The sequence below is a fragment of the Nerophis ophidion genome, linkage group LG25, assembly GCF_033978795.1.
Source record: "Nerophis ophidion isolate RoL-2023_Sa linkage group LG25, RoL_Noph_v1.0, whole genome shotgun sequence".
NCBI lineage: Eukaryota > Metazoa > Chordata > Actinopteri > Syngnathiformes > Syngnathidae > Nerophis > Nerophis ophidion.
In genome coordinates, this window is record NC_084635.1 from 38,178,133 (window position 1) to 38,191,502 (window position 13,370).

A 13,370-nucleotide genomic window follows, 5' to 3' on the forward strand; every position below is an offset into this window, starting at 1 on the left:
AAGACACCTCCACCTGTTTCCACTTGACTACAATGTGAAGACGCCTCCACTTGTTTCCACTTGACTACAATGTGACGACACCTCCACCTGTTTCCACTTGACTGCAATGTGAAAACACCTCCACCTGTTTCCACTTGACTGCAATGTGAAAACACCTCCACCTGTTTCCACTTGACTGCAATGTGAAAACACCTCCACCTGTTTCCACTTGACTACAATGTGAAAACACCTCCACCTGTTTCCACTTGACTACAATGTGAAGACACCTCCACCTGTTTCCACTTGACTACAATGTGAAGACGCCTCCACTTGTTTCCACTTGACTACAATGTGACGACACCTCCACCTGTTTCCACTTGACTGCAATGTGACGACACTTCCACCTGTTTCCACTTGACTACAATGTGAAGACACCTCCACCTGTTTCCACTTGACTACAATGTGACGACACCTCCACCTGTTTCCACTTGACTACAATGTGAAGACACCTCCACCTGTTTCCACTTGACTACAATGTGACGACACCTCCACCTGTTTCCACTTGACTGCAATGTGAAAACACCTCCACCTGTTTCCACTTGACTACAATGTTTGTGCCCCTGCTTAATGTCTGTAGTTAGCATGGTCACGCACACACTTCATGTGTCCTGGGCTTCGTTGACTCAAGGAGTAGAAGGTCAAAGGTGAAAGGTCGTACCGACTGTTGCTTGAAGTCTGCTCTCTTCTTCAGCAGGTCGTACACAGTCAGATACTTCATGTAGAAGACGTAAGCTTTCTCCTCGTCTCTCTCCAGGCGACACTCCTCTGCTGCCTTGAACAGTTTGCAGGCGCTCTGAACATAACTGAACATATGTACAGTGTTATTTCCATATTTATGTACAGTACATTCATGTCTGAACATATGTACAATGTTCCATGGATGATTTGTGAACATACAGTGGGGCAAACAAAGTATTTAGTCAGCCAGCGATTGTGCAAGTTCTCCCACTTAAAATGATGACAGAGGTCTGTCATTTTCATCATAGGTACACTTCAACTGTGATAGAATGTGAAAAATAATTCAGGAATTTTAAAGAATTTATTTGTAAATGATGGTGGAAAATAAGTATTTGGTCAACCATTCAAAGCTCTCACTGATGGAAGGAGGTTTTGGCTCCAAATCTCACAATACATGGCCCCATTCATTCTTTCCTTAACACGGATCAATCGTCCTGTCCCCTTAGCAGAAAAACAGCCCCAAAGCATGATGTTTCCACCCCCATGCACAGTAGGTATGGTGTTCTTGGGATGCAACTCAGTATTCTTCTTCCTCCAAACACCACGAGTTGAGTTTATAGCAAAATCAATCAATCAATCAATGTTTACTTATATAGCCCTAAATCACTAGTGTCTCAAAGGGCTGCACAAACCACAACACAAACCACTACAACATCCTCGGTAGGCCCACATAAGGGCAAGGAAAACTCACACCCAGTGGGACGTCGGTGACAATGATGACTATGAGAACCTTGGAGAGGAGGAAAGCAATGGATGTCGAGCGGGTCTAACATGATACTGTGAAAGTTCAATCCATAATGGATCCAACACAGTCGCAAGAGTCCAGTCCAAAGCGGATCAAACACAGCAGCGAGAGTCCCGTTCACAGCAGAGCCAGCAGGAAACCATCCCAAGCGGAGGCGGATCAGCAGCGCAGAGATGTCCCCAGCCGATACACAGGCAAGCAGTACATAGCCAACGGATCGGACCGGACCGGACCCCCTCCACAAGGGAGAGTGGGACATAGGAGAAAAAGAAAAGAAACGGTAGATCAACTGGTCTAAAAAGGGAGTCTATTTAAAGGCTAGAGTATACAAATGAGTTTTAAGGTGAGACTTAAATGCTTCTACTGAGGTGGCATCTCGAACTTTTACCGGGAGGGCATTCCAGAGTACTGGAGCCCGAAATGAAAACGCTCTATAGCCCGCAGACTTTTTTGGGGCTTTGGGAATCACAAATGGATACATGGATGATACAGCAGAGGATTGGGAGAATGTCATGTGGTCAGATGAAACCAAAATAGAACTGGTGGTGTTTGGAGGAAGAAGAATACTGAGTTGCAACCCAAGAACACCACACCTACTGTGAAGCATGGGGGTGGAAACATCATGCTTTGGGGCTGTTTTTCTGCTAAGGGGACAGGACGATTGATCTGTGTTAAGGAAAGAATGAATGGGTTAGATTAGATTAGATTAGATAGTACTTTATTTATTCCGTCAGGAGAGTTCCTTCAGGAAAATTAAAATTTTCAGCACAATCCCATTCAAGTTTAGACAAACATTACAGGGAGACAGAACAGGATCGCTGACGGGTCTGCCGGCCATGTATCGTGAGATTTTCAGCCAAAACCTCCTTCCATCAGTGAGAGCTTTGAATGGTTGAGCAAATACTTATTTTCCACCATCATTTACAAATAAATTCTTTAAAATTCCTACAATGTGAATTCCTGGATTTTTTTCCACATTCTGTCTCTCACAGTTGAAGTGTACCTATGATGAAAATTACAGACCTCTGTCATCATTTTAAGTGGGAGAACTTGCACAATCGCTGGCTGACTAAACACTTTTTTTGACCCACTGTATTTAGAGTGTTCCATGTATAGATTGAAGGGTGTCACACACTTCCTTGTGCTGATCTTGTCTGCCTTGACTTCAGCCTTCTTGTTGAGCTCTCCCAGATTAGTGGACAAGTACAAGTCCTTGGCTCCAGTGGACACAGCAGGCATGTTGTTTAGTCACAGGTGCTCATCCCTGACAACCACCTAGCAAACACACACACACACAAGGGTTGTACATACACCACTACTGGTACAGTATGGCAGTACTAATCAATCAAAAACACTACTATACTCTGTTAGAAAGTACCCGTTTCCCATATTTCATTTCTTTTTTGACAGCCATGACAGCGCGTCATCCCGTGGTGACATTGTTGCTTTAGGAGCAGAGGGGCGTGTTCACACACACAGAGTACTTACAAGCAGACACAGTGTGTATAGACAGAAAAGGGAGAATGGAGGCATTTTGGTGTAAAAAGTCAAGATGAAGGTGAAGTTATAACACGCAGGAAGAGCTGCTTCAAAACATGGCTAGCTAGCTAGCAGCTAACATCCACACAGTGTTTTAACTACTTCTAAATCACTAATCCTGGCCTCCACGGCAACAAATAAAGTAAGTTTCTTACAAGTAACATTATCACTGGAGGACAAGGAAGAGCTAAACATGCTTCGAATGGTTTAGACCAGGGGTGCCCACACTTTTTCTGCAGGCGAGCTACTTTTCAATTGACCAACTCGAGGGGATCTACCTCATTTATATATATCATTTATATTTATTTATTTATGAAAGAGACATTTTTGTAAACAGGTTAAATGTGTTTAATGATAATACAAGCATGTGTAACACATATAGATGTCTTTCATTCACAAAGACAAGAATATAAGTTGGTGTATTACCTGATTCTGATGACTTGCATTGATTGGAATCAGACAGTAATGATGATAACGCCCACATTTTCAAATGGAGGAGAAAAAAAGTTGTCCTTTCTGTACAATACCACATGAAAGTGGTTGGTTTTTGGCATCTAATTCATCCAGCTTCCATACACTTTACAAGAAAAACATTGGCGGCAAATTCCGTAGCTTGCTTGATTGACATTCACGGCACCCGAGGGTCTTGTGAGATGACGCTGGCTGCTGCCAGTTCATTATTATGAAAAAAATGACAGAGGGGAAGGCGAGAAACACTTTTTATTTCAACGGACTTTCGCACCGTCCCTTCCGTCAAAACTCTAAAGGCCGACTGCACATTTCCTATCTTCACAATAAAAGCCCTGCTTCATGCTGCCTGCGCTAACAAAATAAGAGTCTCGGAAAGCTGGCGTGCACAAGTGATGTGCACGCCAGCTTTCTGAGGGATCGCTTGTGCTCGCCAGTTTTCCGAGACTCTGTATTTAGTTAGCGCAGGCAGCATGAAGCAGGGCTTTTATTGTGAAGATAGGAAATGTGCAGTCGGCCTTTAGAGTTTTGACGGAAGGTACGGCGCGAGAGTCTGTTGAAATAAAAAGTGTTTCTGGCCTTCCTCTCGGTCATATTTTCATAATAATGATCTTGCAGCAGCCAGCGTCATCTCACAAGACCCTCCGGTACCGTGAATGTCATTTAAGTGACGTCTTGGTGAAGATTGATGATCACTCATTTTTAGGTCTATTTTTTTTTAAAGGCCTGGCTGGAGATCGACTGACACACCCCCCGCGGTCGACTGGTAGCTCGCGATCGACGTAATGCCCACCCCTGGTTTAGACTACTGCAATGGCCTGTATGTGGGCATTAGCCAGGCCTGCAGCTGGTGCAGAACTCTGCTGCTCGTCTGCTAACACAGACCCGCAGACGTCAGCACATCACTCCTATATTAGCGTCCCTTCACTGGCTCCCTGTGCGTTATCCAATCCATTTTAAACTCCTTCTATTTGTTTTTAAATGTCTGAACAACCTGGTGCCAACATATCTCTCCGACCTCCTTCAGCCTTACTGCCCCACTCCATCCCTAAGATCAGCTGCTACTGAGCGTCCCTGACACAAGGCTGAAACTTAGAGGTGACAGAACTTTCGCCGCTGCTGCTCCCAAGCTCTGGAACGACCTGCCTCTGAGTGTTAGACAAGCCACCTCTCTTCCTCTTTTTAAATCTCTTAAAAACATAATTTTATTCCTTTGTTTTTAACACTGAGTGATATCCATCCTGCAATGGCGCCCCATTATACACCTGCTGTCAACCTGTTTTATTTATTTATTTATCATGTTCTGTTTGTGTTGTGTTGTTTGCTCGGTCCTCGTATTATCTTTTAACCTGCCCATTGTACAGCACTTTGGCTACCCCTGTGGTACATTTTAAATGTGCTTTATAAATAAAGTTGATTTGATTCACTACACACCGCAGCTCACCAGCATCACAATGTAAACAAATGCCATGGGTGGATCTACACCGGACATACACTATAATGATATCTAGTACAGTATTGCATCTATGTTTACGTTGATATTTTTTAGCATCACAACATCTTTTTAATATTTCTGAAGGAACTCTCCTGAAGGAATCAATAAAGTACTATCTATCGTTTTTTTTTCAATGTAAATTATTTTTATAAAGTCAGTAAATATGTCCCGAGACACATGAGGACTTTGAATATGACCAATGTATGATCCTGTAACTACTTGGTATCGGATCCATACCTAAATGTGTGGTATCATCCAAAACTAATGTCAAGTATCAAAGAAGAGAAGAATAAGTGATTGTTACATTTTAACAGAAGTGTAGATACAACATGTTCAATCAGAAAATAAGCAGATATTAACAGTAAATGAACAAGTAGATGAATAATCCATGTTTACAGTTTGTCCCTCATAATGTGTAGAAAATAATAGGTGAATAAATGACACAGTATGTTAATGCATACATCAGCAGACTAATTAGGAGTCTTTGTTTGTTTACTTACTACTAAAAGACAAGTTGTCTAGTATGTTCAACATTTTATTGAAGGACTAAATGACAATAATAAACATATTACACGTACACTAACATTTTGTGTTCAAATAAAGACAATAATGATATGTTCTGTGGTCCCCTTTATTTAAAAAAGTATAAAAATACATTTTGGTAGCAGTACCAAAATATTGGTATGGAAACAACCCTAATTGAATGTAACTTGTCATCTGATGATATAAGATCATCATTCATGTGGTCATCATTCATGTGGTCATCATCACAACAACATGCTTGTCAAACATTAGAAAATGTCAACAAAAGACTAAGAATGTTGTTGCAAAGTACAAAGCTCCCATTAGATAGATAAATGGATGGATAGTACTTTATTGATTCCTTCAGGAAAATAAAAGTGGTGCAGGTGTTAAAATAGTGACTGATAGGTAGCTTGCAGTCAAAGATGGACTTAATGCCAACAATTATTAGTCAAAGATGGACTTAATGTGAACATTTATTAGTCAAAGATGGACTTAATGCCAACATTTATTAGTCAAAGATGGACTTGTGAACATTTATCAGTCAAAGATGGACTTAATGTGAACATTTATTAATCAAAGATGGACTTAATGCCAACAATTATTAGTCAAAGATGGACTTAATGTGAACATTTATTAGTCAAAGATGGACTTAATGTGAACATTTATTGGTCAAAGATGAACTTAATGTGAACATTTATTAGTCAAAGATGGACTTAATGCCAACAATTATTAGTCAAAGATGGACTTAATGTGAACATTTATTAGTCAAAGATGGACTTAATGTGAACATTTATTAGTCAAAGATGGACTTAATGCCAACATTTATTAGTCAAAGATGGACTTGTGAACATTTATCAGTCAAAGATGGACTTAATGTGAACATTTATTAGTCAAAGATGGACTTAATGTGAACATTTATTAGTCAAAGATGGACTTAATGTGAACATTTTTTAGTCAAAGACGGACTTAATGTGAACATTTATTAGTCAAAAATGTACTTAATGCCAACAATTATTAGTCAAAGATGGACTTAATGGGAACATTTATTGGTCAAAGATGAACTTAATGTGAACATTTATTAGTCAAAGATGGACTTAATGTGAACATTTATTAGTCAAAGATGGACTTAATGTGAACATTTATTAGTCAAAGATGGACTTAATGTGAACATTTATTAGTCATAGATGGACTTAATGTGAACATTTATTAATCAAAGATGGACTTAATGTGAACAGTTATTAGTCAAAGATGGACTTAATGTGAACATTTATTAGTCAAAGATGGACTTAATGTGAACATTTTTTAGTCAAAGACGGACTTAATGTGAACATTTATTAGTCAAAAATGTACTTAATGCCAACAATTATTAGTCAAAGATGGACTTAATGTGAACATTTATTGGTCAAAGATGAACTTAATGTGAACATTTATTAGTCAAAGATGGACTTAATGTGAACATTTATTAGTCAAAGATGGACTTAATGTGAACATTTATTAGTCAAAGATGGACTTAATGTGAACATTTATTAGTCATAGATGGACTTAATGTGAACATTTATTAGTCATAGATGGACTTAATGTGAACATTTATTAGTCAAAGATGGACTTAATGTGAACATTTATTAGTCATAGATGGACTTAATGTGAACATTTATTAGTCATAGATGGACTTAATGTGAACATTTATTAGTCAAAGATGGACTTAATGTGAACATTTATTAGTCATAGATGGACTTAATGTGAACATTTATTAGTCATAGATGGACTTAATGTGAACATTTATTAGTCATAGATGGACTTAATGTGAACATTTATTAGTCAAAGATGGACTTAATGTGAACATTTTTTAGTCAAAGACGGACTTAATGTGAACATTTATTAGTCAAAAATGTACTTAATGCCAACAATTATTAGTCAAAGATGGACTTAATGTGAACATTTATTGGTCAAAGATGAACTTAATGTGAACATTTATTAGTCAAAGATGGACTTAATGTGAACATTTATTAGTCAAAGATGGACTTAATGTGAACATTTATTAGTCAAAGATGGACTTAATGTGAACATTTATTAGTCATAGATGGACTTAATGTGAACATTTATTAGTCATAGATGGACTTAATGTGAACATTTATTAGTCAAAGATGGACTTAATGTGAACATTTATTAGTCAAAGATGGACTTAATGCCAACATTTATTAGTCAAAGATGGACTTAATGTGAACATTTATTAGTCAAAGATGGACTTAATGTGAACATTTTTTAGTCAAAGACGGACTTAATGTGAACATTTATTAGTCAAAAATGTACTTAATGCCAACAATTATTAGTCAAAGATGGACTTAATGTGAACATTTATTAGTCAAAGATGGACTTAATGTGAACATTTATTAGTCAAAGATGGACTTAATGTGAACATTTATTAGTCAAAGATGGACTTAATGTGAACATTTATTAATCAAAGATGGACTTAATGCCAACATTTATTAATCAAAGATGGACTTAATGCCAACATTTATTAGTCAAAGATGGACTAAATGCCAACATTTAGCACTAACAGTTAGCATGTAGCTTAGCTGAGTGCAGCTATGATGTTTAGCATGAGCTCACGCAGCTAATGTGAGACGTTAAACAAACACACTTGACGACAAGGCTGCTACATGTAAACACCACTGACCGATAATGTTTACCTGGAAATACCTTTGTTGACAGCTTCTTTGACTCCAAATACTTTCTTTGCCAGCTGATTCCTTCCTCGTCTTCCTCGTCTTCTCCTTCTTCTTCTTCTTCTTCTTCTTCTTCTCCTCCTCAAAGTCTTGCTGCGCGGCGCCACTCTCCAGGCGCTATGCTGCCACCTGCTGGACACAATGTGCACACACATAATAAGGAATGTTTAACATACAGAGCTATTTAAAAACTGCACATTTATCCTCCCTTTTCAGCACATACTGTTTTTCATTCTATTATCATTTTGAAATATTGTTAATAAAATTAATGCACTCACTAAATCAATCATTCAATCAATGTTTATTTATATAGCCCTAAATCACAAGTGTCTCAAAGGGCTGCACAAGCCACAACGACGTCCTCGGTGCAGATCCCACATCAGGGCAAGGAAAAACTCAATCCAATGGGATGACAATGAGAAACCTTGGACCGGACCGCCATGGCCACCAGAACTGTGCCCCCCCCCCCCCCCCCTCCCCTCCACAAGGGAGAGCGGGGCAGAGCAGAGCAGAAAAGAAACGGCAGATCAACTGGTCTAAAAAGGGGGTCTATTTAAAGGCTAAAGTATACAAATGAGTTTTAAGATGGGTGGCATCTCGAACTGTTACTGCTAGAACATTCCAGAGTACTGGAGCCCCAATAGAAAACGCTCTATAGCCCGCAGACTTTTTTTGGGCTCTGGGAATCACTAATAAGCCGGAGTTCTTTGAAGGCAGATTTCTTGCCGGGACATATGGTACAATACAATCGGCAAGATAGGATGGAGCTAGACCGTGTAGTATTTTATACGTAAGTAGTAAAACCTTAAAGTCACATCTTAAGTGACACTGAAAGACAGAAATACAATCAAGTAGGAACTCCAAAAAGGTCATCCTGAAGTTTCTGGAAATAAATGATATATACATTCTGATTTTGTTGTTGAAAATATGACTGTTTACATGATCATATCATTAGGTTAGGCGTACAGCTAACAATGATAATGATAAACAAATATATTTGTCATTGACATTTGTCTAATCAATTATTGACATTCGTCTAATCCAGGGGTGGGCATTACGTCGATCGCGAGCTACCAGTCGACCGCGGGGGGGTGTGTCAGTCGATCTCCAGCCAGGCTTTTAAAAAAAAATAGACCTAAAAATGAGTGATCATCAATCTTCACCAAGACGTCACTTAAATGACATTCACTGTATCGGAGGGTCTTGTGAGATGACGCTGGCTGCTGCAAGATCATTATTATGAAAATATGACCGAGAGGAAGGCGAGAAACACTTTTTATTTCAACAGACTCTCGCGCCGTACCTACCGTCAAAACTCTAAAGGCCGACTGCACATTTCCTATCTTCACAATAAAAGCCCTGCTTCATGCTGCCTGCGCTAACAAAATACAGAGTCTGGGAAAACTGGCGTGCACAAGCGATCCCTCAGAAAGCTGGCGTGCACATCACTTGTGCACGCCAGCTTTCCGAGACTCTTATTTTGTTAGCGCAGGCAGCATGAAGCAGGGCTTTTATTGTGAAGATAGGAAATGTGCAGTCGGCCTTTGGAGTTTTGACGGCACGAAAGTCTGTTGAAATAAAAAGTGTTTCTCGCCTTCCTCTCTGTCATTTTTTCATAATAATGAACTGGCAGCAGCCAGCGTCATCTCACAAGACCCTCGGGTGCCGTGAATGTCAATCAAGCAAGCTACGGAATTTGCCGCCAATGTTTTTCTTGTAAAGTGTATGGAAGCTGGATGAATTAGATGCCAAAAACCAACCACTTTCATGTGGTATTGTACAGAAAGGACAACTTTTTTTCTCCTCCATTTGAAAATGTGGGCGTTATCATCATTACTGTCTGATTCCAATCAATGCAAGTCATCAGAATCAGGTAATGCACCAACTTATATTCTTGTCTTCGTGAAAGAAAGACATCTATATGTGTTACACATGCTTGTATTATCATTAAACACATTTAACTTGTTTACAAAAATGTCTCTTTCATAAATAAATAAATATAAATGATATATATAAATGAGGTAGATTCCCTCAAGTTGGTCAATTGAAAAGTAGCTCGCCTGCAGAAAAAGTGTGGGCACCCCTGGTCCAAACCATCATTGACATTTGTCCAAATGATTGCTTTTAACGTCTCTTGAACAACACTGCACTGTTGTGCTCAATATTTATGTCTTGCAATCAAAATGTATTTATCAGACACACACGGTGTTGATCAGACAACAATCAACAATGTTGGTAAGTTGTCATTTGTAAATATTACTTACAATAAATCATATATTTTCCAACGACATTAGTTTTTAATTTTCCCGAAGGAACTCTCCTGAAGGAATCAATAAAGTACTATCTATCAATACATCTAGTTGTAGCTCATTAACAAAATGTAAATATTGCCTATTTGGAAAAAGTCTGGACAGGCCTAATCTTATGCAATACAATTATGATATAATATTATTATAATATTGTTATACAACAATATTATAATATTATGGTATTTTATTATATTATAATATATATAACTATATGGTATATATATTATGTTCATAACTTTTATGGACAGAATTTCTAGGCGCAGTCAAGGCGTTGAGGGGTTCCGGTTTGGTGACCGCAGGATTAGGTCTCTGCTTTTTGCAGATGATGTGGTCCTGATGGCTTCATCTGACCGGGATCTTCAGCTCTCACTGGATCGGTTTGCAGCCGAGTGTGAAGCGACCAGAATGAGAATCAGCACCTCCAAGTCCGAGTCCATGGTTCTCGCCCGGAAAAGGGTGGAATGCCATCTCCGGGTTGGGGAGGAGACCCTGCCCCAAGTTGAGGAGTTCAAGTACCTAGGAGTCTTGTTCACGAGTGGGGGAAGAGTGGATCATGAGATCGACAGGCGGATCGGTGCGGGGTCTTCAGTAATGCGGACGTTGTATCGATCCGTTGTGGTGAAGAAAGAGCTGAGCCGGAAGGCAAAGCTCTCAATTTACCGATCGGTCTACGTTCCCATCCTCACCTATGGTCATGAGCTTTGGGTCATGACCGAAAGGATAAGATCACGGGTACAAGCGGCCCAAATGAGTTTCCAGGTCTCTCCCTTAGAGATAGGGTGAGAAGCTCTGCCATCTGGGAGGAACTCAAAGTAAAGCCGCTGCTCCTTCACATGGAGAGGAGCCAGATGAGGTGGTTCGGGCATCTGGTCAGGATGCCACCCAAACGCCTCCCTAGGGAGGTGTTTAGGGCACGTCCAACCGGTAGGAGGCCACGGGGAAGACCCAGGACACGTTGGGAAGACTATGTCTCCCGGCTGGCCTGGGAACGCCTTGGGATCCCCCGGGAAGAGCTAGACGAAGTGGCTGGAGAGAGGGAAGTCTGGGTTTCCCTGCTTAGGCTGCTGCCCCCGCGACCCGACCTCGGATAAGCGGAAGAAGATGGATGGCTGGATGGATGGATATAATATATATTATTAGAACATTGGTACAAAGGTGTGTTTGTATTATTGTTGACTTGTAGTGATTTATGAGCAATGTTGAGCAGAACAATGTTGCTTGTTGACGTGATGACGAGAGTGCAGCTGACCTTCACTTTCAAGGCTGCAGCAGCACTTGGAGCTCCATCACACAATCATCTAGTCACAGAATCACCCTGCTTGAAAGAGGAGTCCACACACTTTCCTCCGACATGAAAGCAGAAGAATAATTCGAGTCCATCACAAAGAGCAAGAAGATGATGTTCATGCACACTTCAGTGGATCCAAACTGAAAGCAATGATAACATTTACCTTTGATCTGATGACTCGCTGGTAAATGTCACAATAGTCATATTCATGTTGTGACAATAATCATAACACGTGACTGAAAACATCATGTTTCTTTTGGACTTTTATTTTGAAAAACTGATGTGGTTTTAATATTCATGTCATTGTTTTTTTTGACCCTTTTACTTTTTTATTGATTTTTTTTTTTCTGTGGATCAACTGGATTATTTTAAATGTGCTATATTATAATAAAATATAATGTGAAATAACATATTATATAAAATATTACAAAATAATGTCATATGAAGTCATATAATATTTATTGTGAAATAACACCTAAGTTGGTAGGTAGGTCTGTATTGTCATTGCACAAGTACAAGGAAACTTGGTTTTCAACACAAACCCGTTGAAGATGAGACAAACAAACAAACAAACAGTGTACATGGTTACAAACAAACAATGTACATGGTTACAAACAAACAGTGTGCATAATTACAAACAAACAGTGTACATGGTTACAAACAAACAGTGTACATGGTTACAAACAAACAGTGTACATGGTTACAAACAAACAGTGTACATGGTTACAAACAAACAGTGTGCATGGTTACAAACAAACAGTGTACATGGTTACAAACAAACAGTGTACATGGTTACAAACAAACAGTGTACATGGTTACAAACAAACAGTGTACATGGTTACAAACAAACAGTGTACATGGTTACAAACAAACAGTGTACATGGTTACAAACAAACAGTGTACATGGTTACAAACAAACAGTGTACATGGTTACAAACAAACAGTGTACATGGTTACAAACAAACAGTGTACATGGTTACAAACAAACAGTGTACATGGTTACAAACAAACAGTGTACATGGTTACAAACAAACAGTGTACATGGTTACAAACAGTGTACATGGTTACAAACAAACAGTGTACATGGTTACAAACAAACAGTGTGCATGGTTACAAACAAACAGTGTGCATGGTTACAAACAAACAGTGTACATGGTTACAAACAAACAGTGTACATGGTTACAGACAAACAGTGTACATGGTTACAAACAAACAGTGTACATGGTTACAAACAAACAGTGTGCATGGTTACAAACAAACAGTGTACATGGTTACAAACAAACAATGTACATGGTTACAAACAAACAGTGTACATGGTTACAGACAAACAGTGTACATGGTTACAGACAAACAGTGTACATGGTTACAAACAAACAGTGTACATGGTTACAAACAAACAGTGTACATGGTTACAAACAAACAGTGTACATGGTTACAAACAAACAGTGTACAGGGTTACAAACAAACAGTGTACATGGTTACAAACAAACAGTGTAAA

General features: G+C 39.3%; 1 protein-coding gene across 4 annotated transcripts in view; it reads right to left on the bottom strand.

The window, feature by feature from the left end:
• usp8 (ubiquitin specific peptidase 8) overlaps positions 1–8,404 on the bottom strand; it is a 48,836-nt gene extending 40,432 nt beyond the window's left edge. For 2 of the 4 annotated variants that reach the window (XM_061887576.1, XM_061887573.1), the window contains exons 1-3: positions 8,240–8,404; positions 2,658–2,797; positions 698–842 (exon numbers count right to left, since the gene is read on the bottom strand). In XM_061887576.1, coding sequence (XP_061743560.1) covers positions 698–842; positions 2,658–2,761 — 249 coding nt within the window. In that variant the 5' untranslated portion in view covers positions 2,762–2,797; positions 8,240–8,404. Of the gene's footprint in view, positions 1–697; positions 843–2,657; positions 2,798–8,239 lie in introns of those variants that run through there. The other 2 variants (XM_061887575.1, XM_061887577.1) reach the window with 2 other exon arrangements.
• Positions 8,405–13,370: the final 4,966 nt, after the last annotated feature.